Source organism: Anas acuta, chromosome 6 (assembly GCF_963932015.1).
Source record: "Anas acuta chromosome 6, bAnaAcu1.1, whole genome shotgun sequence".
NCBI classification, from domain to species: Eukaryota; Metazoa; Chordata; class Aves; order Anseriformes; family Anatidae; genus Anas; species Anas acuta.
In genome coordinates, this window is record NC_088984.1 from 37948468 (window position 1) to 37972863 (window position 24396).

At 40.5% G+C, this 24396-nt stretch overlaps 1 protein-coding gene across 7 annotated transcripts in view; it reads right to left on the reverse strand.

Annotated features, from left to right (window-relative positions):
• Positions 1-24396, reverse strand: part of ANKRD44 (ankyrin repeat domain 44) — a 142644-nt gene that overhangs the window by 54327 nt on the left and 63921 nt on the right. For all 7 annotated transcript variants that reach the window (XM_068686581.1, XM_068686580.1, XM_068686578.1 and 4 more), the window contains exons 2-8: positions 22843-22926; positions 15290-15368; positions 7404-7474; positions 4205-4405; positions 2910-2997; positions 2333-2475; positions 721-933 (exon numbers count right to left, since the gene is read on the reverse strand). In XM_068686581.1, coding sequence (XP_068542682.1) covers positions 721-933; positions 2333-2475; positions 2910-2997; positions 4205-4405; positions 7404-7474; positions 15290-15368; positions 22843-22926 — 879 coding nt within the window. The remainder of the gene's footprint in view (positions 1-720; positions 934-2332; positions 2476-2909; positions 2998-4204; positions 4406-7403; positions 7475-15289; positions 15369-22842; positions 22927-24396) is intronic.

The window sequence follows — 24396 nt, forward strand, 5'->3', positions numbered from 1 at the left end:
TTTCGCATTTATTGCTGAGCACAATTCCTAATTTCATTTCAATTATTCTGAGTTTAAATAGTGCACTGACTGTCCGCTCATCTCAAGGGACCTGACAGAGGTGTTAAATGCTAGAAGACCAGTTTTACAGATGAGAAACTAGAATACACACAGTTTAAAGTAGCCATAGTCTTATAGAAACTCAGAGATTTTAGTTTTCTAGCAAGTCCCTTTGAGGTTCACCAAGATGTATCACTTGCTCTTTTATCAAGAGAATTCAGATAACCTAAGCAGAATCATGCTTTTTAAACTCAGGCCTCTAAAATATGTAACAAACATTCTCAAGGTCTTACTTCCCCGGGAAAGTCAAAAGAAACTTGTTAGAAACAGGTTTAATGAAACCCATATTGCAGGTGGAGGGAAAACACCAGAAAGGAATAGTTCCTGGACATACCACCATTGCCTCTGTCAACACAGAGCTTCAGGGACTAAATTCTACTAGTGGTTTATGAGGAGTGGCTGGCCCAGAGTTTAAGGCTGCCATTACATTTATCAAGGCACTGAGAGCTCCTCTGCTGGAAGTTAACCTCATTCAAACAGCTTAATGATTAGCATTCTAAGCATCACTCTACTTCTATCAAGGATTTAAAGCCTTGCTGTACTTGTTACTACAGTTCACAGCCTCCTAATGTAAGGAAAACAGGATAAAGCAAAATCAAAGAGCTGAAATGCAAGTTTTACCTGAATGTTAACGTCTGCCCCATTATTCACTAGCAGTTCAAGACACAGTGCTCCATGAGTGGAGGCAGCAGCAAAATGCAAGGGAGTGAATCCGTTATTATTAGGCTGATTTACATTAGCACCATAGTCAATCAGCTCATTAACAACAGAATCCTGACCATTGTAACAGGCAATGTGAAGTGCAGTATTTCCATAAATGTTCATTTCATCAATCTAAGACAAGAAGACACAGAAATACAGACATCAGCTTATTGTTTTACATAACACATCACATTCTGCAAATGGAAATAGCTGGAGGCTTAAACTACCATAGGGCGTATTTCTCACCAACAAATTTCATTGATAAAAATACGCTCCCAGAGAGCTTAATTTAAAATGCTTTACCTTCGTTATCATTAATGTCTTATCCTACTGGCAATTTCTAAAAGCCAGCCTGAAGCTTAAAGCTGATAGCAGGACTATGTAATGATGATGATGATAAAAGTCCTAATAACTGGAAAGCTTTTATATGTAAGCGAGAAAGTAGGATAAAGAAAAAGCTCAGAAACTTAAAAAAAAAAAAAAATACACACAAACACCTTCTATTGAGTTTTTGTGAATAGAATCATATTTAAGATCTCTTTCCAGAGATTCCTTTTGGGAAGGGAGTGAAAGTGTCATAGTGAAGGGAAGGAGAAATTGCACAGCCATTTACACTTCAATAAGAAACTGCTTTCAGCAGCTCAGTATTACGAAGATGTAATTAAGATTACATTACTTCTTGATGACTGGCTTGGAATTCAAGCACTGTTCTGTAAAATATGGCAAGACAGGTTGCACAAAAGACTCATGGATGCTGTGAATACCCTTCCACAAAATACAGGCATCTCAAAGCTCATATCTCCAGTGACAAAAAATATGGAAGTTGAAGGTAATTATTTGCATGGTACTGCTGATAACAGAAACACCTATTCCCCTTCAACTTCACAGTCAACAGCCTGTAAAAACAGAGTTCTGACACCTTTTTGGTAGGTCAAGTCAGCTGGCTATAAAGCTGATAAAAGCAATGTCTTTATTTGTTATCTTTAATTAACCAGCACAGACTCTTCTGGTCATTTCACTGTTGCTTTAGACGATTGAGTTGGCAATATTAGACTAAGAGAAGTCTGTGCCCTGAAATAAAGACCTTTTCTGGAATGAAAGTGATCTTCTTCCTTCCCTCCATCAGCTAGAGAGGAAATGCACATCCTAAACTTACACAGCCTAAACTGCTGTTTTGGAAAGTACTCCATGTATGTGTTGTGAACAACTTCATCATATCAAAGGGAATGCCAAGCCAAGGGAGACTTAATTACTCCATCTTTCTCTACAGGAACAACATATACTTCCTGATTATCTTTTTTTTTCCTTCAGCAAGGTAGCCTGGAGTTTACTGTCCATACCACACGTTTTATCTTCCAGAATGTCTTCTGGTTCCTACACCAATAAACTATACATAGCACCAGGTGCTTTTCATGGTCCAGAAAACAGGAACAATTTTCTTTAGAAATTCTGCTGAGGTAGCAGCATCCATAAGAAAGAGGAAAAGGATATCTCCAAATATGGAAGTCATAAGGAGCACATTACCACATACCTCTACCCCCAGGTTAAGGAGGTGTTTCACAACATTAATCTGCCCATTGGATGCAGCTGCATGAAGTGGGGTGTAACCCTTCTTGTCTTTACAAGTCACCTCTGCACCATGATTAATCAGTAAGGCAACAACTTCCAGGTGACCTTCAAAAAAAATGAAAAAGAGTTTTAACAGGTATACCAGCCTCACTATCCACAAATTACTTCTTTTTTTGCTAATGCACTGGCCCTTTCACTGATGTTTCACACTGCTCCCAGAGTTTTACACAGGAAAAAAAAAAACACTTTCATAATATTCTTAATTATAGCTCCAAACCTGGTCAAGAAATGCATGCAATCCACATTCCCCTTCGTCAGATGGGTCAAAGTTCACTTTACTGAATTAGTTTTCCAGTCATTAAAAGAACAAAAACCACAACTAAGTGAGCACTGTGTATTTAAATCAGCCAACCCACTCTCTGAACAGGGTGAATACATCTCCCACCTTCCACAGACAGGTCTGTGTCTTGTCCATTGTAAAACACGCTGACAGTTTGTCAACAGGAAATTAGAACAAGAAACAACAACCTGAGCCTTACCCATATACGCTGCCCAGTGAAGAGCTCTTCTGTCCTTTTTATCGAAAGCATTGATGTTTGCCCCCTTGGCTAACAGCAAGTTCACCATCTAGTAGTAATGAGAGCAAATAAACAAACCCTGTGGATCAGACACTCAATAGCTTATAACAAAGCATTCTAGTGATAAAGTTGGGATCATAAAATCAAGCTGTTTTGTATGAGATACTGAAATTTTAGGCAGTATGGCTAAGAAGTGAAAAGCTTTTTTCCCTATTATCAATTATCCAATGTTTAGAAATAAAAAAAATCAGGTAAAAAAAAAAAAAGAAATAAAACCGAATGTCATTCAACTAGTTTCTTCTCCAGCAAAACATTCTGAAATCATAAATTACAGAGCTGCATATTTGCTTTTCCCTTGTACAGTGCTTTTCCATCAGTACAGAGATCATCTAATAACAGCGTAATTTCTATTATAATTTCTGATATACTCTACTCAAAATATCAGGAACTTGATATTATGACTGTTAGATTCAAGCATTACTATCTTTTTCCATTAATAGTTGGAAAAAGGCCAAAGCAGTAGTTTAAAGGCCAAACACTATCATTATTTTACAGGAACTACTCTTCCCTTTCCTTCTTTTAATTACAGTGTCAACTGATCAACTTTTGTTGACGGATTTCTACTGTTCCAGTTGAAGACATTTTATTCTAGATGAACTTCAGGTGCGGAAAGAATCCTTCCACACAGATTTAAAGACTATCAAAACCATTTATGAAGAGTCATTATTTACAAAACTGTGGGTTTTTTTTGTATAGAAACTGTAATAATAAATAGAAGGAGGGTTTACTTGCATAAGGTAAGGAGAAGCAGCATGGATGATCTCAAAAAAAAAAAAAGCACATTTTCTAGAAGACTAATTAGAAAATCAGACTGGATCTCACACAGCTGAACTTTTCTTCAGTATGAAATGAATCTAGCAGGTTTTCCTTCTTTCCATTCTTCTTTTATTTTCTCAAGCAGTTAAGCGCAAAATAGCCCAGGACACACTTGAATTGCCAGGGCTGGTGGCACAGCCAGCTCCTCAAGTTTGCATGCACAGTTCACTTGCATGCCAGCTCTGCAGACATGCTTTCCTGCCACTCTTACTTCTGTAGATAGGTAACTTGGCACACAGTTTGGGAAGCAGCTGAATGACAGCAATCACAGGTGTCAGGGATATGAGACTCAGTCCAGACCCAGCCATAGTGGACAAACATTTGAAAGAGGAAAAAATGAGTAAATAATCAAAGATCAATTTTGCTATTAACCAACTCACCTCAATGTGGCCATTCAGAGCTGCATGGTGCAATGCTGTCCGCCCACCTCGGTCGGAGACGTTGACGCTGCTCAGCATGGGAATGATGACTTCTGCGCACTTCACTGCCTTGTTTGCAGCAGCCACGTGCAACGGGGTCTGCCAGTTCTTGTCCCGAGCATTGACATCGGCTGAGTGCTTAATCAGTACTTGCACTGCTTCCTGCAACGGGAGCACTTAAGAGCTATAAACAAGCAGTTTGAATAAATACAGAGCACATATTCTTGACAGCTCAGGGCTGTTATGTATGCATTTTACTTACGCATCCCAGGCATGGCCAGGAGGAGGGAAAGAGAACAACATTCACCTAAACAACCTCTCAGGTTACTGAAACGGTACGGCTCATTCAAATGTCAGACTGTGCATCACCTTTGCTGTCATGCAGAGCAGTGTGCTTGCAATCAAAATTCCCAACTTAGATTTTATGATATACAAAGTTGCCTATGCAGAAAGCCCAACCTGTTTGGTTGATTAACTTTGAATACCTCAGTTGTCCTAACTGTGCTATACCTTAAGAAATTAATGGACTTATCTGAGCATCCTCTTACACATGTTATTTACAAAATGAAGAGCATGTCATTTTGGACAATGAAATCACAGCAAATTGCTCTACATTTTATTTATAAACAGGAAAAATGAAAAAAAAATATATATGTCTAAAAACAAAATTTTAGCTTTGCAAAAACATGAGAATCACAGGCAAGGGTTGACACTGGTGTGTGTCCCCAGTTGCCATTAGCATTCCTTCCCTCCCCAAGGGCTGAGCACAGGCCAAGGGTCTTCACTGCAACATCCATTCTGTCAGCCTGAGACCAAACAACATCTTTTAAGGTTAATTTTGTTGGTTAAAAGTGAATATTTCCCAGTGAGAAAATGTATTCTTCTCTCTTGAGGGCCTGTCTCACTTGAGAATTTACCATCAGCTCTTTTCTGCTCCCACTCATGGAACTTCCATTTAGCAAGCCAGATTTAAAAAGTCTCTCTCTAAATTACATTGCTTCTTCTCTTCTTTTTTTTTCCCCCCCCACAAACCAACAAAATACAAAGGAACCACAGGGACACAGTAGCATTCAAGTAGCCTCGCCTGCTAATTACAACTCACAGCTGGGCAGTGGCAGAGCTGTAGCCCTACATACTACCTTATTCTTTTTCCATAAACTGAAAAGTTTTCTGGTAAGTCCAGCCAACATTTTATTAATAAATAACAAATACATCATGTGGACATTTAAAAAGCACTTTTGTATCTAGAAAGGCCGCAGAGAGTGCCTGCAGTCTGTATCAACAATACATCCCATTCCTAGGAGTTTTAGTTCTTTGTTCTCAATTGTTCTCAATCAATTTCTACGTTTTCTACAGCCACTCCACGAACTGTCACCTAACAGATTTGTTCAGTTAGCTCAGTTTGCATCTCTTCAAACACCAAGAATGATATTTTGTTCATGTCACAACAGGATTTTCTTTTTTTAAGCCACAGGCCCACTATTTTCAAAGTCATTTAAATATAATTCACTGGGGATATATCCAGCTGTGAAATGAAATCATCAGGAAAAATCATGCAATTTGACCATTAATGAAGGAAGGAAAAAGTTAAGGGAGAATTTTTAAAACTAACCAATAAGGACTGAAAAGTCAAAGCTAATAATAGTTACATATTTATTTTATTTTTTTTTAAGTGTGTATGCATTTTTGCTTACATCTGCAGATCTGCTGCTCTATCAGACTAACAAAGAGAGTATTAAAATCTTTACGGGGAAATTTAAATTTTATTGGTTTTGAGAGCATGAGCTAGACCTTTTTCTTAGCATAATTTCCATACGTGCATCCAGTCCGCAGCTATAGCGTAAGCCTCTGTTTTCAGTCTTTACAGCTAACCCATGTTATCGGAGTGAAATCTCTTAACTCTTTCACACCACACGCCTTTCCCTGCTGCCTCACTGGGGTACCAGAACTGTCAGCACAAGAGAAGAGCTTCTCATCTTAAACCTGGCTGTCAGCAGCCAAAGAGTAAAAGACAAACCCATAAGAAGACGTGCATTTTCAGTTAGAACTGTGATTAAAAATAAAAATCATGTTCTCTGACACATCCAAAAGAAGGAACCAAATACTGCAATTCCTGAATCAGAAAGAGTGTAGTTGTTTTGTTGTTTTTTAAGGCTGAAGTCTGACCTTTGTTTTCCAACATGGCTTTTTGTATTTTGTCTCATTACAGCATTCATATCCTATCAGATATTCCTTTCAGCGGGTTTCGGTAGCTGCCAGCAGCTGGGAAGCTCAGCCAGTAGCCAAACAATGCCTGAGTTCAGAAGCGAGCCCAGGATTCCTGCCTCCAGGCTTGGCAGGCACTGGGACTGTTACAGAGGTGATTCAAGTCCATCAGTCTCTGGAAAACAGCCACCCTCTGTCTCTCCTACATCCCCTCCCCTTGCCCCCAGCAGCCAAATCAGCCTGCAGTTGGGCTTGCTGTTAACGAGGTATTAGGAGGACAGAAGTATAGAAGAAGGTCCCAAATGGACAGCCAAAATACTGGTATAGTTGAAAACAGTCATGCCTGAGCTGCATTCCAGTTAGTTACTGTTGCTGCTTCTTGAAATAGCATTGGAGAAAGTACAACGTGATGCCAGAAGATTTCTAGCTGTCAAGTACAAAAATATGGGCATACCTCCTTTATGCATGAATCGAGTGAATTAACAGAAAAGCTAACGGATGCCTTGAAATGCAATTAACCAAAATGAACTGTGCAGTAATACATGTAAGGATCACACACACACACACATCCACTCCCCTCCTGGCACATACACATACACAGCATGAACACACCCGTATGGGTTTATTCCTCCTTATTTTACCACTTGATGATGATGACCCTGAAGACCACGGTGACTCTACTCCACTTCAGCCAGGGTCACTCAGTCCAGCTGAGGGTTGCTCAGGACAACTTGCTACAGTACCATAACACATCCCGCAGGGGGAAAATCAAAGGCTCAAAAGCAACTATAATTAACTGGTAAAAGCTGGACTCTGCCTGCAATGCTGAAGGCCCTGCACACAACAAAAGTCCTCCCCGTTTGTCACTGTGCTGCCTACTGTGGCTTTCAATGATTTGCTTTTTTCCCAAAACAAGAGTTTATGTGCAAAAGCAGAGTACTCAAATCTTACTCACTTCACTCCGTGAAGCAACTGCTCGGTGGAGAGGAGTCAGCCACATGTTGTCCTTGGCATTAACGCGAGCGCCTGCAAGTAAACAAGCAGAGGTTACATCCATGCCTTGGGTGCGACACAAAGAGCATTGCCCAACTGGTTTCCTAGTAACAGCAGCCGAAGTGGATTTAAGGCTCTCCTCATGGCTCTGCTGACTCTTCTGGCACTTCGTTACCCTTAGAAATGCAGTTCCATCTCCTGGGCAGACAGGCGCAGGCGCACAATTGAGAAAGAAGGGAACTTATCGAATCTCAGTATTAGCAGGAGCAGCCTTGTTCACGGGACACAGCAGAAGCAGGATTTGTAGTAGGGATTTATGTATGTACGCATGTACTTGTGCGCCTATGGGTGTGTATTTATAGGATTAACAGATACAGGATGTCTGTTAAAATGCTGCTTCCCTGTTGAGCAGATCTTGATGTGACCAAGAAAACACGATGGGGAAGCGTGCCGGCTGCAGGGGAAACAAGTGCCTCCCTCCCCACCTCTGCATCTGCAGGTGCTCCTCAGCAGGCACCAGAAGGGAGATGAAGGGCACTCCCCATCTGCCTCATCCACAGTTCAGTGCTAATGGGCACTCTGGCAAAAGACAGCTGTGCAAGAGGATGGTTTCAGGGTAGCTTGCCAGAATAATGGATAAAGGAAGAACATTTAACAACTACTGCAGTGTTGGGTGACTACAAAAAAGAAATGGACCCTGTACATTTCTGTAATGAGACAGATTTGTTTGAAAGAAATATTAAACTATCCACTGAAGTGATACCCCGAAACAGAACATCTAGTGGAAGGAGCTGGAGAAACTCTTGAATTTTAAAAGGGCTTAACCTGAAAACATTGTACCTCTTAGGCCTACAGCCAGCAGTGCTAGTTTGAGAAGCCTGGCACATGAAGAAAAAATTTAAAGAAGCACAAACATTATGGACGTAGTCTGGACATGCCTTTGAACTTTATGAACAAAGGGATTCTTAAGCTCCAATGTGCACCACAACTTAAGTGCATATAAAATCTTTTAATTAATAAATCACACTCTGGATCAGAAGCTCTTTCTGAAAGCTGTTTCTCAGGAATATTAAGGTACTCGCCTCTGAATCACCGTGGTTATTGGGAATTGTGCTAGATAATCAGAGAAGAAACAAGTTCTTTCAGATTACCACAAACTGGGATATAATTTTTTGGCTCCAAGAAAAAGAAAGCCACTTTCATAGCTATTGCAACAATCAGAGGCAACACCTCACCTCAGAACTTTGTACCCAGTGGCATACCCTGCCCTCTGGAGAAGCACCTCGTAGCACAGACAGCAATAGTTTCAACGTGTTTTCTACTGAATCTATATATAAAGCAAGGAAGTTGCTACCTTTTTTTTTTTTACCTACTTGAGAAGGCCATTATGATTGAAATATGTTGGTACTCACTCTGAGGCTAAGCTACCTGAGACGCCTCCAGATTTGCATAAGGCAACCGCCCCCTCCACCCAGGATGACTCCAAGGTACCTTATGTTGCACTGATGTGATCCTATAGGGATTTTAGGGATACAAAATGCCTGGATGAATTCCTAATGATTGCCACTAAATGCCTCTTTTTTACATTTACAAATTTATTTTGCATTTGTCTTGCCTTTTTTTTTTTTTAATCCTTGTTTTCTTAACTAAGTTTTCTTTAGTTTTCTTTTGGCTTATTTCTGGACATTCACCAAATCCCACAAGCACATGGTAGGAAATCAGAAAGGCTGATGTACAGAGTAGCAAAGTGTGACCACAGTCACGTCATTCCTCAGTATTCACCAACTCCAGGAGCATCAGAGAATACAAAGATGATTAGAAAACCTAGGGAAGTGTCTCCTTCAGAAGTTATTCATGCCTTTCACTGATCCACTCACCCTTCAAGAAGCTGAAGAAGGTAGCTGCCAAGAACAGAGCTAAGGAAAACAACAAAAGCAAAACACTACCAGTATAAATAAAATAATCCACAGCGTGTTATCAGCCTTTTCTTCTTCAGCAGTTTTCTGTATTCCCTTACCTCTTTGTGGTTTGGGACTCTTTATATGACAAAGTAAAATTGCTCTTACGTACCTAATTCAACGTGACAGCTGAATAAATTTGTGATTTATGTTTTTAAAGAGCTGCACAATTCAGCTGCTGCCTATTACAGAAGCCACTGTTCCCTGTGTACTAAGGCACACATTTTCTGAAGAGATGCTTCAAAATGTTTCCCTGTTTACTGCCTATTTGCTTCACCAACATTCAGCTTTTAGTTTTCCAGCAGCATCTTGCAGGCAACAGCTGAAGGATGATCAAAGAGCTTCACCAGCACCAAGGCACACCTTCGGGGCCTGAAAATACCTGCCATTTTAAAGGAGAGAACAGGAGGCACCCACCAGGGAGCAATGCTCACATTTTCAAAGGTGCCCTCTACACTTCACAGACTTGAATGCCCTGCGACACCCTGGGGGACAGCTCTTTGAAAGCCCTGAGCAACACAGAGACCCAACTCTGAAAACTCAGGGCTCAGATTGTTAACGTACCTAAAATCACCTGTGTCCAAGAATCAAAACCTTAAATTTTCAGGTCTATCCCGTAACACTTCCTCAGTGTCACCCAGAAATTCTTTACCCTGGATCATGCGCTTTAACATGTTTCAATGCACTCCTACAGCAGCCTAAAAAGTTAGGATAATTAATACCCTTTTATACACGTGAGAGGCCTACAGCTGGTAACAATGACACCAGTGAGTATGGTGGCCTTCACAGTACCAGTCCTCCTTGGGAAGACAAGCTCCTTTAAAGTTTTCCCTTAACACCTTCCAAGTAGCCACAGACCTCACAAAATCCCCACTTAAAACATTGCCCAGATAAGAAACTTTTCCCAGCCCCAGCCCCAGCCCTCTGCCCAGCCCGTAGGGCCTGGGCCTGTCAGGAAGGCCTGGCTGCTGGAGTCGTTCTGTGAGGCTGAAGTAGATGTGCTAACGCACAACATCACAGATAAAATCAACAGAGAGGAAACTTTCTGTAATCCACTCTTCTTTAACATGGCTGTGCTGTAATCTTTGAGATCTTTCACTCTCAAATTTTTCTGCCAAAAGAGGAAATAAATCTAAAATTGTCCCTGTTCTTTTGAGATCAGAAATAAACAACCTGATGTTGGCTTTCAGGAAGGAAGTTAACATCTCTTTATCCTTGCTGAGTTATAATTCTCCATACAGCACATTTGCCAAACCCACAGGTCTCCAATAAATCTAGATTCTGCAGTCTAAATCTTTGAAATTAGGAAGGATCAACAGATGAAGGAGACTGTTCCCTATCCTATTAAAAACATCAATAATGTGCACCTTTCAGCCCCTGCTATGAAACACAGCAACAGGCACGTGAAAATAAAAGGAATGACCCACCACCACATGCAGAGAGATACACAATATAAGCCAAAAATCAACACACACACACAAATATATGTAACAGAGTAGATGAAATTGGGACTCAGAACAGTAGAGCTAGATGTCAGCAAGTGAACCTAAAAGCCGGGGAACACCTACGTGACAGAAACAGGAGGTTTGACAAGATCTCCTCAGAGCTAAGTCGAAGTCACTTGGAATCCGCCATTCCAACTCTCTCACTCTTTAGCCTGCCATAAAAGAAAAAGCCCTGAATGCGAGTTCAAATTGGGCAGTGCCTTCCCCCTGCTAAGGATGGCCCAGAACCTGCCAAGTGTGTGACCGTCTCGCTTCCAAATCTGCATGCCAGGGCTTACCAGGAACCTTTCCAAAGCATGCTGGGGTTTGTCCTTCTCCTCGTCTACCGTGCAATTTATTGGAGATGGCTGTCAACATTGCATGCACATCCCTAGTGCATAAACATCTTGCCAAGAAGCTCAGAGCCTCCTGACAAAGTGAGGCATGATAACATTGCCCAGATCACAAGTTCGTGTGGGAGGGGGAGAACAAGTTGTAGGGAACTGAGCTCAAACATTATGCCCTCAGCACCAGCTCAAAGCCCAAGAGGGGGAGAGGTACAGGCACGCATGATAATGGAGCTTGGATTTATCCGGACAGTTCTGACACATCCGTGAATGTGTCATCATAAGGAGCTTCATGTACGTGAGGCAGTTACTCTGCTCCTTCTCCTTCTTGACAGGGAGGAAGTGAAAGATCTCAAAGCTCCGTATAGCCAGCTTTCATATAGCCTAGAAAAACCTCACAGCACGTCTCCAGTTTGAACCACATGGCTATGGATCAGACCTTTGAGCTGATGTAAACCCACCTAACCCTGACATTTAATGGGCTGGGATGATTTATACTAGTTGAGGGACCTGGCACTGCGTCTCCTGTATCAATTCCAAACAGATTCCATTTCAGTGGCTAGAAAGACATTTCTGGTATGAGTCCAAACACCTGGGTAGAAGCTTTATTCATTAGACACCACATTTATTTGCGCTGCCACTGGTTCATGGGCCACAAATCTTAGATGTGCATGTTTCATTTAATTTCTCTCCTGAGCCCTATACAAAATGCAATGGGTTGCTAGCTCTCTCAGCTTCTACTCAGGCTGCGAATATTATTGTTTGAGCCTTACAGCGAGCATTTTTGTGCTTCCTCTCCATGAAAACACCTTCTTATTTTTTGTCCAACAACAAAGCTTTTCTTCTTATGTAACTTAATTTTATGAACAGATTAATCTTTTATGAAACACTGTTTTCCAAATGAAGAGGTGAAACAAAGGGAAGATGCTGCTGTTCTCTTCGGAGCCTAGTTCACTGCCAGATTCCAGTAACAACAAGGTGTTTATAATAACTCACAAACCTGCTCCTCCAAACCTCACAAACCTCCAAACCTTCTCTTGGATGCAAGTACTGCTGTGTACCACGAGTAATGATAGTTCAGAGATTACAGGACAATCAGTAGGTAGAACATACAACACAAGATTAATTTTGACACATGCTGAGTTAGTTGGGAATGACCCCCACACAGTTCCTTCAGATTGAACTCCAGTGCTGCCTCACTGACACAAAATAGAATTATTAAAAGCCCACATTATGAGTTTTTCTCCATTCACTTAATCATAAAAAGGCAAGATATATCACCTACATTTGTGTTGTGACCAGAGAAACCCTAGAGCCTGTGTATAACATTTTGGCAGAGAGGTGCTGGAACAAAGTATCTAAAAGAACACGATGAAGTCCCTTTTCCTCATTAGGAACACAATGGAAAACAAGATGCAGAATGTACCCTGCCTTCATCAGGATGTTGTGTAATGCCATTGGGATTCAAAGGAAAAATGGGCAGAACTGCTTCACTTTTCACTTTAGGTGGCTATTATTGCCTGTGCTGCTACTTGAAAAACTTGAAAAAAAGGCAGGCAGCAATGGAATACCAGTATGTTACAAACAACATACACTGCAAGAACACACACACAGATTAAGTTTATTAACTCTTATCTCCTAGTGAATAAAAATCTGTTTGCATCGAACACGTTGAAAAAACATCCAAGCACAACCCATCAGCAGAAGAATGTTCATCTAAATCATTTTGCTGCCATCAGGGTTAGAGCAGAAGGATCTGATGCACGATGTCAAACTATACTCATTAAACAATTAGAACACTTGAAACAGTCCAAAAAATGTTCAGAGAAAACACACAGGTATAGTAAACCAAACTCTCCTTTTTTTTTTCTGCCTTCTCCTTTTGAAGTTAGGCTGGTAATCCAGAACATATTTGTACTGTCTGCATGCACCCATTAGAATATCTGTTCCTCCATCATTCTCTTTTAAGCACCATTGCATTTTTCAACAAGGAGACAAGAAGGGCTATACAAAAGAAAAGCAATACAGGCAGAGAGAGGAGGTGAGGTGAGCAGCAAAGCTGAAGACCAGGAAGCAGCAGAACCTGCAGATGGAGTGGGACTGCGGGCACAAGGCACTGCCACGTATACAGCTGCATTGTCTATGATGTTACTGCCGAGAAAAAAAGCTTGGTCTTTTCAGTCTTAGGCCCTTGGACATACACACAGCTAGTGTTAATCTACTATATGTACCATGAGCACTTCAGAGAAAAGACTGAATCAGTAGTGCAACCCATGCTAGACACCAGAGCACCTAGGAAAGCCAAAGGCTTTGAATACCTCAACCACGGGAAAAGCTTCAGTTGGCATTTTTACCCTGCTGGACAACAGAAAATGTAGGGTACAAATCTGCAGAAAGCTTGTTTTTTTCAAATTCATGGATCACAGAACTATTTGTTCTGGGCTACAAACCTCATTTTACAAGCTATATCAAGTAACCTTCAGAAATCCCTTCCACCCAGAATTACTCTCGGATTCAAGGAAATTAGGTGGTATCTAAAAATCACAGGATTGGTATTTCTTAAATAAGTTTCTAAAAAGAATATGCAAGTCATCTGAAGAGGCAGTCTAATCATTTGTAAAACCACAAATTACAGCATCACACAGCAAGAATCATACAGTAAGGTTGCTTGCAAGGAGTTAGACATGTGTACCATAAGGTTCTTTTCAATCCAACACCCTTAAACCAACATAAACTTTATCCTTACAGTTCCCCAGTTTAGGAAAACATTGCCTTTGAAATCTGCAAGCAAGTTTACCATGAATTAAGGGTACTTCTTGAGAGAAATCAAGAGAAATCTACTTTATACTTTGTTTTGACTTGTGTGTGTGTGTGCATGCGCACGTGTATGTCACTGAAAGTGTTTGGAAATATTTATGATTATTTTTCACAGTGCTCCTGGAAAGGTAGGTTAGCATTACATTCCTATAACAAGCTGGAAAAAAAAATCTAGAGCAAATTAAATTAGTAGTGTCAGCATGAGATTAGAATAGGGGTGTTCTTGACTTTTAGTGCACTGTTAAGATTGTATTTCAGTCTTTATGCCACACACACACACACAAAATAATAAATAAAAAAGAGGTATTTTGAGCCCCTATAGCCAAACATCTATCAGACTCCACACACAGAGATATGAATAGATTACTTTTGTTCATGATTTGTCATTCCAAAACATTAGATGACAACATACAAGCCGAGTTTTTTGGCAATACCCTAACAAGGGGATGCTTTTAAGGGAGGACCTAAGCAGTTAGAGATAACGTTTAATATACTTTGGTTTTGAGCAAAGTATCTTAAGAGAATGTACACATACAAAATATCCTGTGCATATATATATTATATATATACACAAATGTATACACACACACATACCTGTCTCTCCTAAGAACATATTGTTGCTTAGAGAAGCTTTTTTTTTGACAAGTTTCTCTTTTCTTCAGGGACTACATACAAAATATTCATGCCTTTCAAAAACCTACCCATTAGTATCAATCTGTTGGAAAAGATAACTGTTCTCTCACTGATTTCCAAGTTGTTGTGTAGATACATCCTGCTGCAAAGTTTCTGTTCTCCAAATCAACTTCCTGACTTTTAGAAGCATGTTTCTAATGTAAATACCACTTACTATTTATTAAAACTCATTCAGAACTTTCTACTATTATTCTATAATCATTTTTGCCTAACAAAAATTCTTGGCTTGTGCTCCAGGACTTGAGCCCACATTTCAAACACGTACTTCAGCATGTTTCTGAATACACAAATATTATCAGTTTGAATGCTTTCAGAGTTTTTAAAAATTAGTTGCTTTGTTTGTTAATTTCCCTTAGTTGCTACACCTTTTATAGTTGTACCACCACATTTAAATACATTTTGTAAGTTTGTAAACAACTGCAACTATCTCTATGGAACTCAGCAATATGTACTACACAAAGCTCACTCCCACATGCTTTACTGGCTATTTCTTGTCGTATTAAAATTAGCTAATTTACCCAGTAACAACAGTAAGGGAGGCTTACTTACCCGACAAAATGAGAAGCTCAATGATGTCTGCATCCCCAAGGAATGATGCAACATGAAGAGGAGTTCGCTTCTCAGCATCCTGCAAAACCACAGATGGTCCAGTTAGAAAACATGGCTGATAATTGCAAGCATTAGTATTAAGCATTACTATTAATGAGTAATGCTTTTTTTTTTCCCCCAGTATTTCCGTTTATCATTAGAAATACAGTCTCAACTAGCAAAAGAACAAAATTCAAGGTCTTGCTAACACACTTTCTCCCAATAATCCTCACCTTTCTTATCACTGGGTTCCACCACACCTTGCAGAGAAATATTTACTCTGATATCCTTCCTACAGGTACATAAAATCAAATCAAATCTAAATCAAATCTCTATCACATCACAGTGCTCCTTCTGTAAAGCCAGAACACATCTGTAGATGAAGAAAAATATAACCCTTGTGTCTCTTTCAGAAAGATTTGCCGCTAAAAATTGCAGTAACGTATTTCAGAAAGGTTACTGCACACCACTTAGTCTGGTTGGTTAGAACAGCCCAAAATGGACTTGTACACATAGATCAACCTTTAAACACAAGTAAAGAAAAGATTAACAGCCAGGTCTGCATCCTTAAACTTCGAGGAACTATACCTTATCATGCATACAATTTCCAAAACTCACATATTTCTTATTTGATTTCTGTCATTTTCAGGCTTAGGGAGTCACATTTTCAAGATTGACTTTCCTAATTTCACATGATATAAATACAGTGTTTATTAAAAAAATAAAAAATAAAAAATAAAAAATAAAAAATAAAAAATAAAAAATAAAAAATAAAAAATAAAAAATAAAAAATAAAAAATAAAAAATAAAAAATACTGATTTATTCAGATGACTCCAGAACATAGGGTTTTAAAAAATAAATAAATAAATAAACAAATAAATAAATAAATAAACATGACAATATGGGAAACAAATCACAAGCATGGCTCATACCATGCATCACACTATAGTCATGTTTTTTAACCACCAATACATAAAGTTCTAAGAGAGTTACCAATCAAACTTATTAAATTACAACCTACCATAATTTGATACTGTAAACCGGTAACAAATTCAACAACTGTGAGTGATACCAGCAGAAAAATCCTACTGGTATTTACGCTTTCTCCCTGAAACATCTCTCTGAGCCTGTCAAGTAAAATATCTCTTTTAACATGCCCAAGAGGCCATCAGCCTCAAGCTATTTTGGACCATCTTCAAAGTATGCTATAAATGTGAACAAATCAGTGTGGCAGAGTCATTTGTCATGTGAATGCTGAAAATTGTTTTCCATCAAGTGCAGGGCACAGAGCCATTGTTGTTTATTACTATGTTTGCTTCTTGTATTCGTATGTTTGGTGTCTTGTTTTGTTGTTTTGTTTTCAAACACACATGATGTACACAGTCCTCAAATTCTGTTGCAGTACATTTTGATCTTACATGTTAGGCATGCACACGACATGCTGCAGACCAATTACGTGGATGCCCTGGTTGTCATAGGTCGGGGAAAAGATCTCTCTCAGAACCTCACCTCCCCACGTGGCAGGTAAATTAAAACAATATGAAGCAACCCTCCCTTTTCTGTTTCACAATCAGAAGCAGTGGATGCTCTATAGGACCAAACTCCCAAAAGAGCTCCACATCCAATGAGTGACCTCCCAGAAACTGAAATAACAAATTGGATTTTCTTGTATGTCCACATTATGACAACAAGAACTACAGCCTCACCTTGACCAATCTGGCTGTGCACTGCTTGCTCGCTGACCTCTGCTGTGCTGCGATCCACCAAGGACTAGCTCTTAAGCGCTGCGTGAGTACACACTGAGATAACTTTAATAAACTCTCATAAATACTGCTTCTCATCACCTATCCTAAGGCTATCCACTACACAAAACATGCTAAAAATAACCAAACACTTGTACAAGTATAGAATTGGTTTTATTTATTTTTAGCTTGTTCATTTTAACGCACAGATCTCTCATAGCACAGTGTAACCTTTGTAATAGCTATTGTACCTGTCAGTGAAAAAATTTACAGCAGCTTCTTACAACCCAGCCAGGATTTGCAACAGAGCTGAACAGTTTGAAGTTGAATGTTAGCAGCACAAAACCAACAATTTTCTATATCAAAAAAAGCTAGGCTATGCAGTGCTTTATTGATAATAAGCAATATTTTATACTAAACTGTAAATCTAACAGATATTTGATAATCCAGAGAGGAAAGGACGTTGAAACAGAAATGCTTTCATGTAGCAAACATGTAACAACAAAAGAACGAATGTTTCCACTACCAAAGCAGTATCTACCTGTAAATAATCTCAGCTTTCACTTTTTAAAATCAATGCAAAATTATGTCAAAGAAAATGAGAATCAAGTCTTCAGAGAAAGAGAGGTTTTCATCATGCAACTGCATTTAAGCTTAATTTCTCCAAGTTTTGGGCATAAAGCTAAAATTTCTCCAATTATCAGAGCCAGGCACAAAGCAGAATTCATCCTCATGTGAACTACCAGAAGACAAAATAAAAAAAAAAAAGAAACAATGCATGGTGTGGAAAAATGAGCAACAAACATGAGGGCCCCCCAGGCAGCGTTTTCTGGACTTTAGCAGGGAGAAGTGCCAACACGACGCCTGCAGCTGAGCCTTGAGCAACTCAGCAGGGGAAAACTCTCGAGTTCCTGTTTATGTTCTGCACAAGGCTGAAAGAAACACAGAGGAACCAGAGCACCTGCCTGCCCGTCAAACCACGCTCCTGGCATCCTCCTGAGAGCCACCAACCACTTCAGCACGGTCTAAAGAGCTCACCGGCGCTGCATCTGCTCCAGGCGCTATGGGATGTCCAACCACAGCTGCCATTCTGACGTGACAGCAGTAAAAGGAGCACCAGAAATAAGTAGCTAATACTGATGTAAAGACTGACGGTTACAAACAGAGAAGGGAATAAAAAGGAAGTTTGATGTTTCAGCGAGGGGTCTGCCGGTACCCCCCAAAGCTGACAATCCATCATAAGGCAAGGAAAGGGGTGAGGGGGAAAGAATAAAATGGTTACAAATAGCACTAAGACAAATAATCAGACCTGCTTCAAGTGCAGTTCTTAAGGAACAAAAGGTCCGTAAGAGACAGCAGATAAGCTAAACAATAGCTAAAATAAATTATTCTAAGTTGAGATACGTACTCTCTTCCCAAAACTGTATTAGGGGCTTCACTAGTTCACAGAGAAGATGATGCTGCATGATAACGTCAGCTGTACTTCTTTATTTTTTAAACTACAAAGAAAGGAAATTAAGAATTTAACAAATAGGCAATCAAGGACAGAAGGCCTCAACAAGAAAAGCACTCAACACATGCTTCAACTGTTGAAGCAATCACAGTGACACTGATAAGGCTCAACATTAGGCAACCCCTTAAGTGCTTTATTGGATCAGAGCCCCAGCACACATGAAGATTAGCAGAGCAGTGGCTCACATGAATCATACCAGCATACACAAAGCATTTGGGCACATTAAGAAACAGGCCAAGTTTCTCCTCAGCACAGCCTGTATCTCAAAGCAGGTAATGGATCAAAATCCAGCAGAGTCTTCTTTGCAAGTCTAATGTTATTTTGTAAAATACCACGAATTCTAGCTATATATTTTTAAAGAAGAGTATTTATTGTAAATAAAAATCATGCTGATTCTCTTGCATCACAAATGCCAATACAGATTCAGTATTCAATGTCCTTAAATTCCTGAAAGTTGTTCAAAATTTCCTTCTGTAGAAAACAAGAAAATTCTCCAGTGTTTCCCACTTAATTTAAGAGCTTGTACTGAACTGTCACACTGTGTTAACGCAGAGGCTTTCCGAAGTTCTGGAATACATTCACTCCTTCAGAAGGCTTTCTAACATGGCAGAAGCACTTCCAGAAGAAGATCACTTACTTCCAAAATAGCTTTATCTCCTGGGAGACTCCACAGTGCCAAAAAGAAAATCAGCATTCCTTGGACGTGAGCAGAGATGAGCATCTGGTTCCCAAGATGACTGAAATACCACATGGCTTTCTCCCTTTGTCCCAAGTCAAGCATGTCACTCCAAACCAACCGACAAGCTGTTTTCCACATCAGCTATCCAAAGCACGCGAGGCCTTTCGGGCTCAGAATCTGAAACGTGTGCACACTTGCACCCTCAAGCACTCTCACCATCCCAAAAAGCATGCTTAGCAAAATTGCAAAAGTAGGATGAGAAAAAGAAGTAATAAACTGCAGCCATCCAGACCTCTTCGTAAGGGCCTCTCTTGCCTTCCTTATCAGTAACAAAGCTCCCTCTAAATGCGTGCCCCTTGGGTAGGGCCCTGTAGCCTCTGCTGGTGCCCCCTGCAGCCCTGCTCCGCAGCTGGAAGCGGGCAGGCGATGCCAAGCACCTTTACACCTCGACACGGCTCCAGCCTGGCCCAGCACCAGTCACTTCAGCCCGCCTGCATCTGCTGGCTCTGCAGCTCTGATGAATGAAAACGAGCCAAATTCAGCTAATCCATTACATCCTCGTAACCTATCTCATTTTGACCCAAGCGGGTGAGGGAGCATTTGTCTGAGAAGCTCTTGACATGGACAAACAGCTTCTCCAGCTGGCAGGGCAGCGAGCATGGAGCAAGCCCAGGAGGCAGTACCAGCACCCATGCCCATGACCAGAAACAGAAGCAATTGAACAAAGGGAAAGTGGACGTGGCCTGCAACAGCCTCAGCGTGGGGGCAGGGAGGTATTATTTACTTTCCCAGAAATATGAATGCAACAGGAATCATTCTGGGGAAACCAAAATTGTGCATAAACTTTGTTTTTTAGGGTTTTATCCCAGAAGAAAAACAGGCTTAGGTGATAAAGAGGAAAAACAGAGAGAAGAAGCGTCTGGTTTGGCTTGCAAACATCTCATCAGTTATGGGTAAAAATATGGGAAAGATTTTTTGCCTTTTTTGTTTGACTTTGTTTTTGAAGGGAAATTGATAGATTGAGATGAAAATTAACATCTTACAGAAAGGGAAAAGTTTAGTAGGAAGTCAGAACTCTGCACATAAAGGGTGCTGCACAGCTACAGGCACTATCAATCTTACCAGTAGACACAGAATAATCCCTAGATGAACTCAAGGCTCTGCATCGTTCCCTCCTTCTCCTCCCACAGTGAAAAAAAAGCACTCCCCAAAATTCCCCCTGGTATTTCCCTGGAGCCAGGGGGTCAGCAGCAGGGGGTCACTCACTGCCAGCCAAGCTTAAGGCTGCCCACGCAGGGCTCTGCACAAGTAGCATCACACTCCCCCAGGCAGAGCAGGGAACCTGGGAGGTCAAAGCGACTGCTGCAGTGGCAGAATGAACTGGAAACAGCTTCTGAGCCAAACGGTTGCGACTTGCACTTTGTGGCAAGACGGAAGTCACAATTATAGCAGCATCCAGAAAGCAGCCGTTTTCATAAACATACGCTTCCGGACTTGGAAAGATTTGATTTATTTGGCCAGACCAAAAAAAGGGTAATCTTCTTTAAAAAAAAAAAAAAAAAAAAAAAAAAAGGGTAATCTTCTAAACCCCCGATTTGCTCTAAAGTCTTTCCTCTGAGGTTAATTGTCTCTTAGGACAGATGTGCACCTCACCAATGTTCAACAGTTTCTTCATGGCCTTTTACTTCTGCCTGCCTCATACCTCTCTCACTGTAGATTCCAAAATACCATCTATAAAACTTCAGAAATCCTCAAAGCTTGCTGCAAAAAAAGGAGGTTATTTTATTTCCCTCTCCTACTTGCATTCAAACTATTTCAATACCAACACGGCTAACCAAAACGATCAGCAAAGGACTAATCACTGCCAAACAGTGTCAGAGTTTCCTCTCACATGAACACCCAAGCACTAGAGAAACACTAACATGGAAGTAATTAAAAACGCCCTGAAAATAGAAACGTAAGCACGCAGTGCAAATTGCCAGCTGACAGCACGGGAGGAAGGAACAAGCTATCATTTGATCTTTCTTTAATGACAGTTCCAGCATTTCACACTTTTCTGCAATCGCTATTAAAAACCCAATCTTCAGAGTTTGTGTTGCCCAGTATTTTCCTAATTACTCCAAAGAACGGTTTGCTTTTTTGTTTCTGACAAAATAGCTGTTCAGCCAAAGCATTCTTGGGTGGACTTTTATTAACTTAAACATGATTCTGAGCAAAACTGTTCAAGTTCAGTTATTTTTTCTGTTATGTACTATGCTACTCAGCTATAAAATACATATTCCTCATTTAACATTGCACCCTGACAGATGAGAGCATCTCCCAGGCAACGATCACTAGCACACTTGCAGCCAAAGGATAGAAAAACATTTAAGAAGCCTACAATAGCCCAGTACAGGAAATGCTATTTTGAAAACCTAACACAAAACGCAGAGGAAAAAGTAGGACTCTCATGTTCATCTAGATTTTTTTAATACTTCTATTTTATATTATTTGTAAGACCATCAGGGAAAAGAAATACAGGGGAAAATCAAGGTAGGTGATGCTTTAAGCAAGCAGTTCTGAGAAGTTATTTCAAGAAATGAATCACAGGGAACAGGTAATGTCAAGGTCTTCTTTCTCTGAACAGATTCCCCATGAAAACCAGCAGCAAATCATTCCTTCCACTTGACAGAGACCTCAGTGGGCTCACTTCTGTACCCTTCCACATCTCTGAACCAGATGTCTGGACACCACTGCCTGCACAAGCTGCAGTGCGATGGCTACACGAGGCTAAACTGCTGGAATTAGCTATGAATAAACCAACAGCTTTATGGCAGAGAAAGACCTGAAGAAAAGGAAGGTTGATTCAAAACACCAGGAAGCACCTGGAAACCACCATTCTGGTTCTGCTTGATATTCTCACCACTTCCAAAAGCCATAGACTGCAGTCAAGACTAACAGGGTTCATTTCTAACAGTACAGATTTAAGCTAAAATCAAACAAAAAACAAAAAGGAAAAACAAAAAAAAAAATCTGCAAAAAGACCAAGTTCAAGTGGAGAGTTTTTTCACTGTTAAAACAATTAGCTACTACATGCTTGCAGCTGCTTACCATCATTCTGTCTAGAACAAGCCAATTTGAAGAATGACAATTCCTCTGTGGGCAAATCATGGCCAAAATGCTGCTTCCTTACTCTCACTGCAGAGACCTATAGTGAAACTTTATTTCAAGCACAGTCAGATGCTGAATAAAAGCTCCTGTTCTGTAAAGGCTCTTCAGAAAAGGAAACTCTACAGAGAGTAAAAATATGCAGCTTTCAGCTGTTCTCATTCATTTTCTCAGTACACAAGAAAACAGTGTCCCTGAGTAACCTGCACATTTGGAATAATTACCATATATTTAGAAAATTTAAAATCACCTGCTGGAGATAATTATATTTCAGACTAATAATTAGGATTACATTCAAGCCCTGAATCTCCAACTTCCACATATTTTCTATTCTGTGTTAATTGCTAAGGACATGATTAATATTATCATTGCAGGAGTTCATAGGCATGGCGCTTGCATGTCCCAGGCACAAACATATGCCAAGCTACATACCAAGGCGTTGACATCCTCGGTCTTGTAGATCAACATCCGAATCTCTTCTGGATCACCACTGAAAATCGCTTGGACCAGTGGAGGCTGGTAAAACAAAGGAGAAGAAACAGTATTACCGGTTTGTTTGTTTTCTGTTTGAAAGGAGAATATATTATTTCTCCTAATACTTACTAAAGCTGCCCACAGACACTGTGAGCATGACCCCCGTAACAAGCCAACAAGAGCATCTCATCAGGAGGAGCTATCAGCTTGCTTGAGGATAATCCAAAATCACGAGTATGTGCACACACGCTCATTATATGTGCAAACAAACAGGGACCCCCATCAGAATAGCAACTTTTGTCAACAACACACAATTAGCCCAGATGTTCTCTCTGGCATGTACAGGAAAAACTAATTACATCAGATATTGCTGCGTGCTTGCTGTTGGCACAGATTAATGGTCATGCAATACACATTTAGAAACAGAACATTATCCAGATAATGAATTTCTGGGCAATTACTAAACATCTTGTGTCTTTTTACAGAATAAATATGCAATGAGCACAGTTAATTTTAACCACCCAAGAAGTGAAATAATTATCGCATTGTTTCAAGTGTGTTATTATGCTATTACGGATCGGAATGCATAAATAAATAAGCAGGCGTACAGGGGTTAGGACATGCCACGCTCACTCCACTCCTGCAGCAGCGTCAGTGCCATCAGAGGGAGGGAGCGCGGTGCACAGAGCTGGCAGCTCTGTCCTTGCCTGGCTTTGCAGCGGGCCCCCAGCAGCAAGTATCCGAGTTACTAACCAAGCTGGCAGAACACAATCTACTCCATTTAAAACCAAACCAAACATGCTGGAGACTCAGAAAAATAAAGGGACAAATTGCAAAGATGCTTGTCCCCTGAAGGTGTCAGAAACAGGATGTGGCCCTGGCTCCAGCTGCCCCTCCTGAAGGCAGTGTCCTACCCGGGGCAGCTGCTGCCAGCCTGGGGGCTCGCTGCCCGCCTCCAGGTTGCCTCCTGCAACCAGCAAAGACATTTGTGATGCCATGCAACCACCAGAACTTAAAATAACCCTGCAAAATGGAAGCATGCATGGCTACTTGAGCACATAAGACCACAGCAGCTCTCCAGACTCTGCAAGATGTAACTGTCTTGTCAATAGGTTATCTCAAAATTCAGAAACAAGCTGGAGAAGAAAAACACCATTATTTGCAATCTTTCCACTGCAATATTCATCATACTCAAACCCGGAATATCTATTTCTAAGTTAATGGTGTCCACTTTAAAGCATATTAATCCTTTATGTCCTTGAGAAAGATTCGCATTGGAATTTTACTCTTGCCACTCCTCCAACACAAAAAGGACTAAAGCAGCATCTTTTACCACAGCTGCCTGATGTGTTTCATCACAGTGTGGTCTTATGTATTGCGGCAGATGCTTAAAAAAGGAAAAAAAATTGCATTTCATTTGAACCATTTGCCATGCTTCCTTCCCAGCCCATGCCAGCTCAGCCACAGAACATTTCCCACAGGGGGATGCAGAAACCAAAGCTCCGAGTCTGC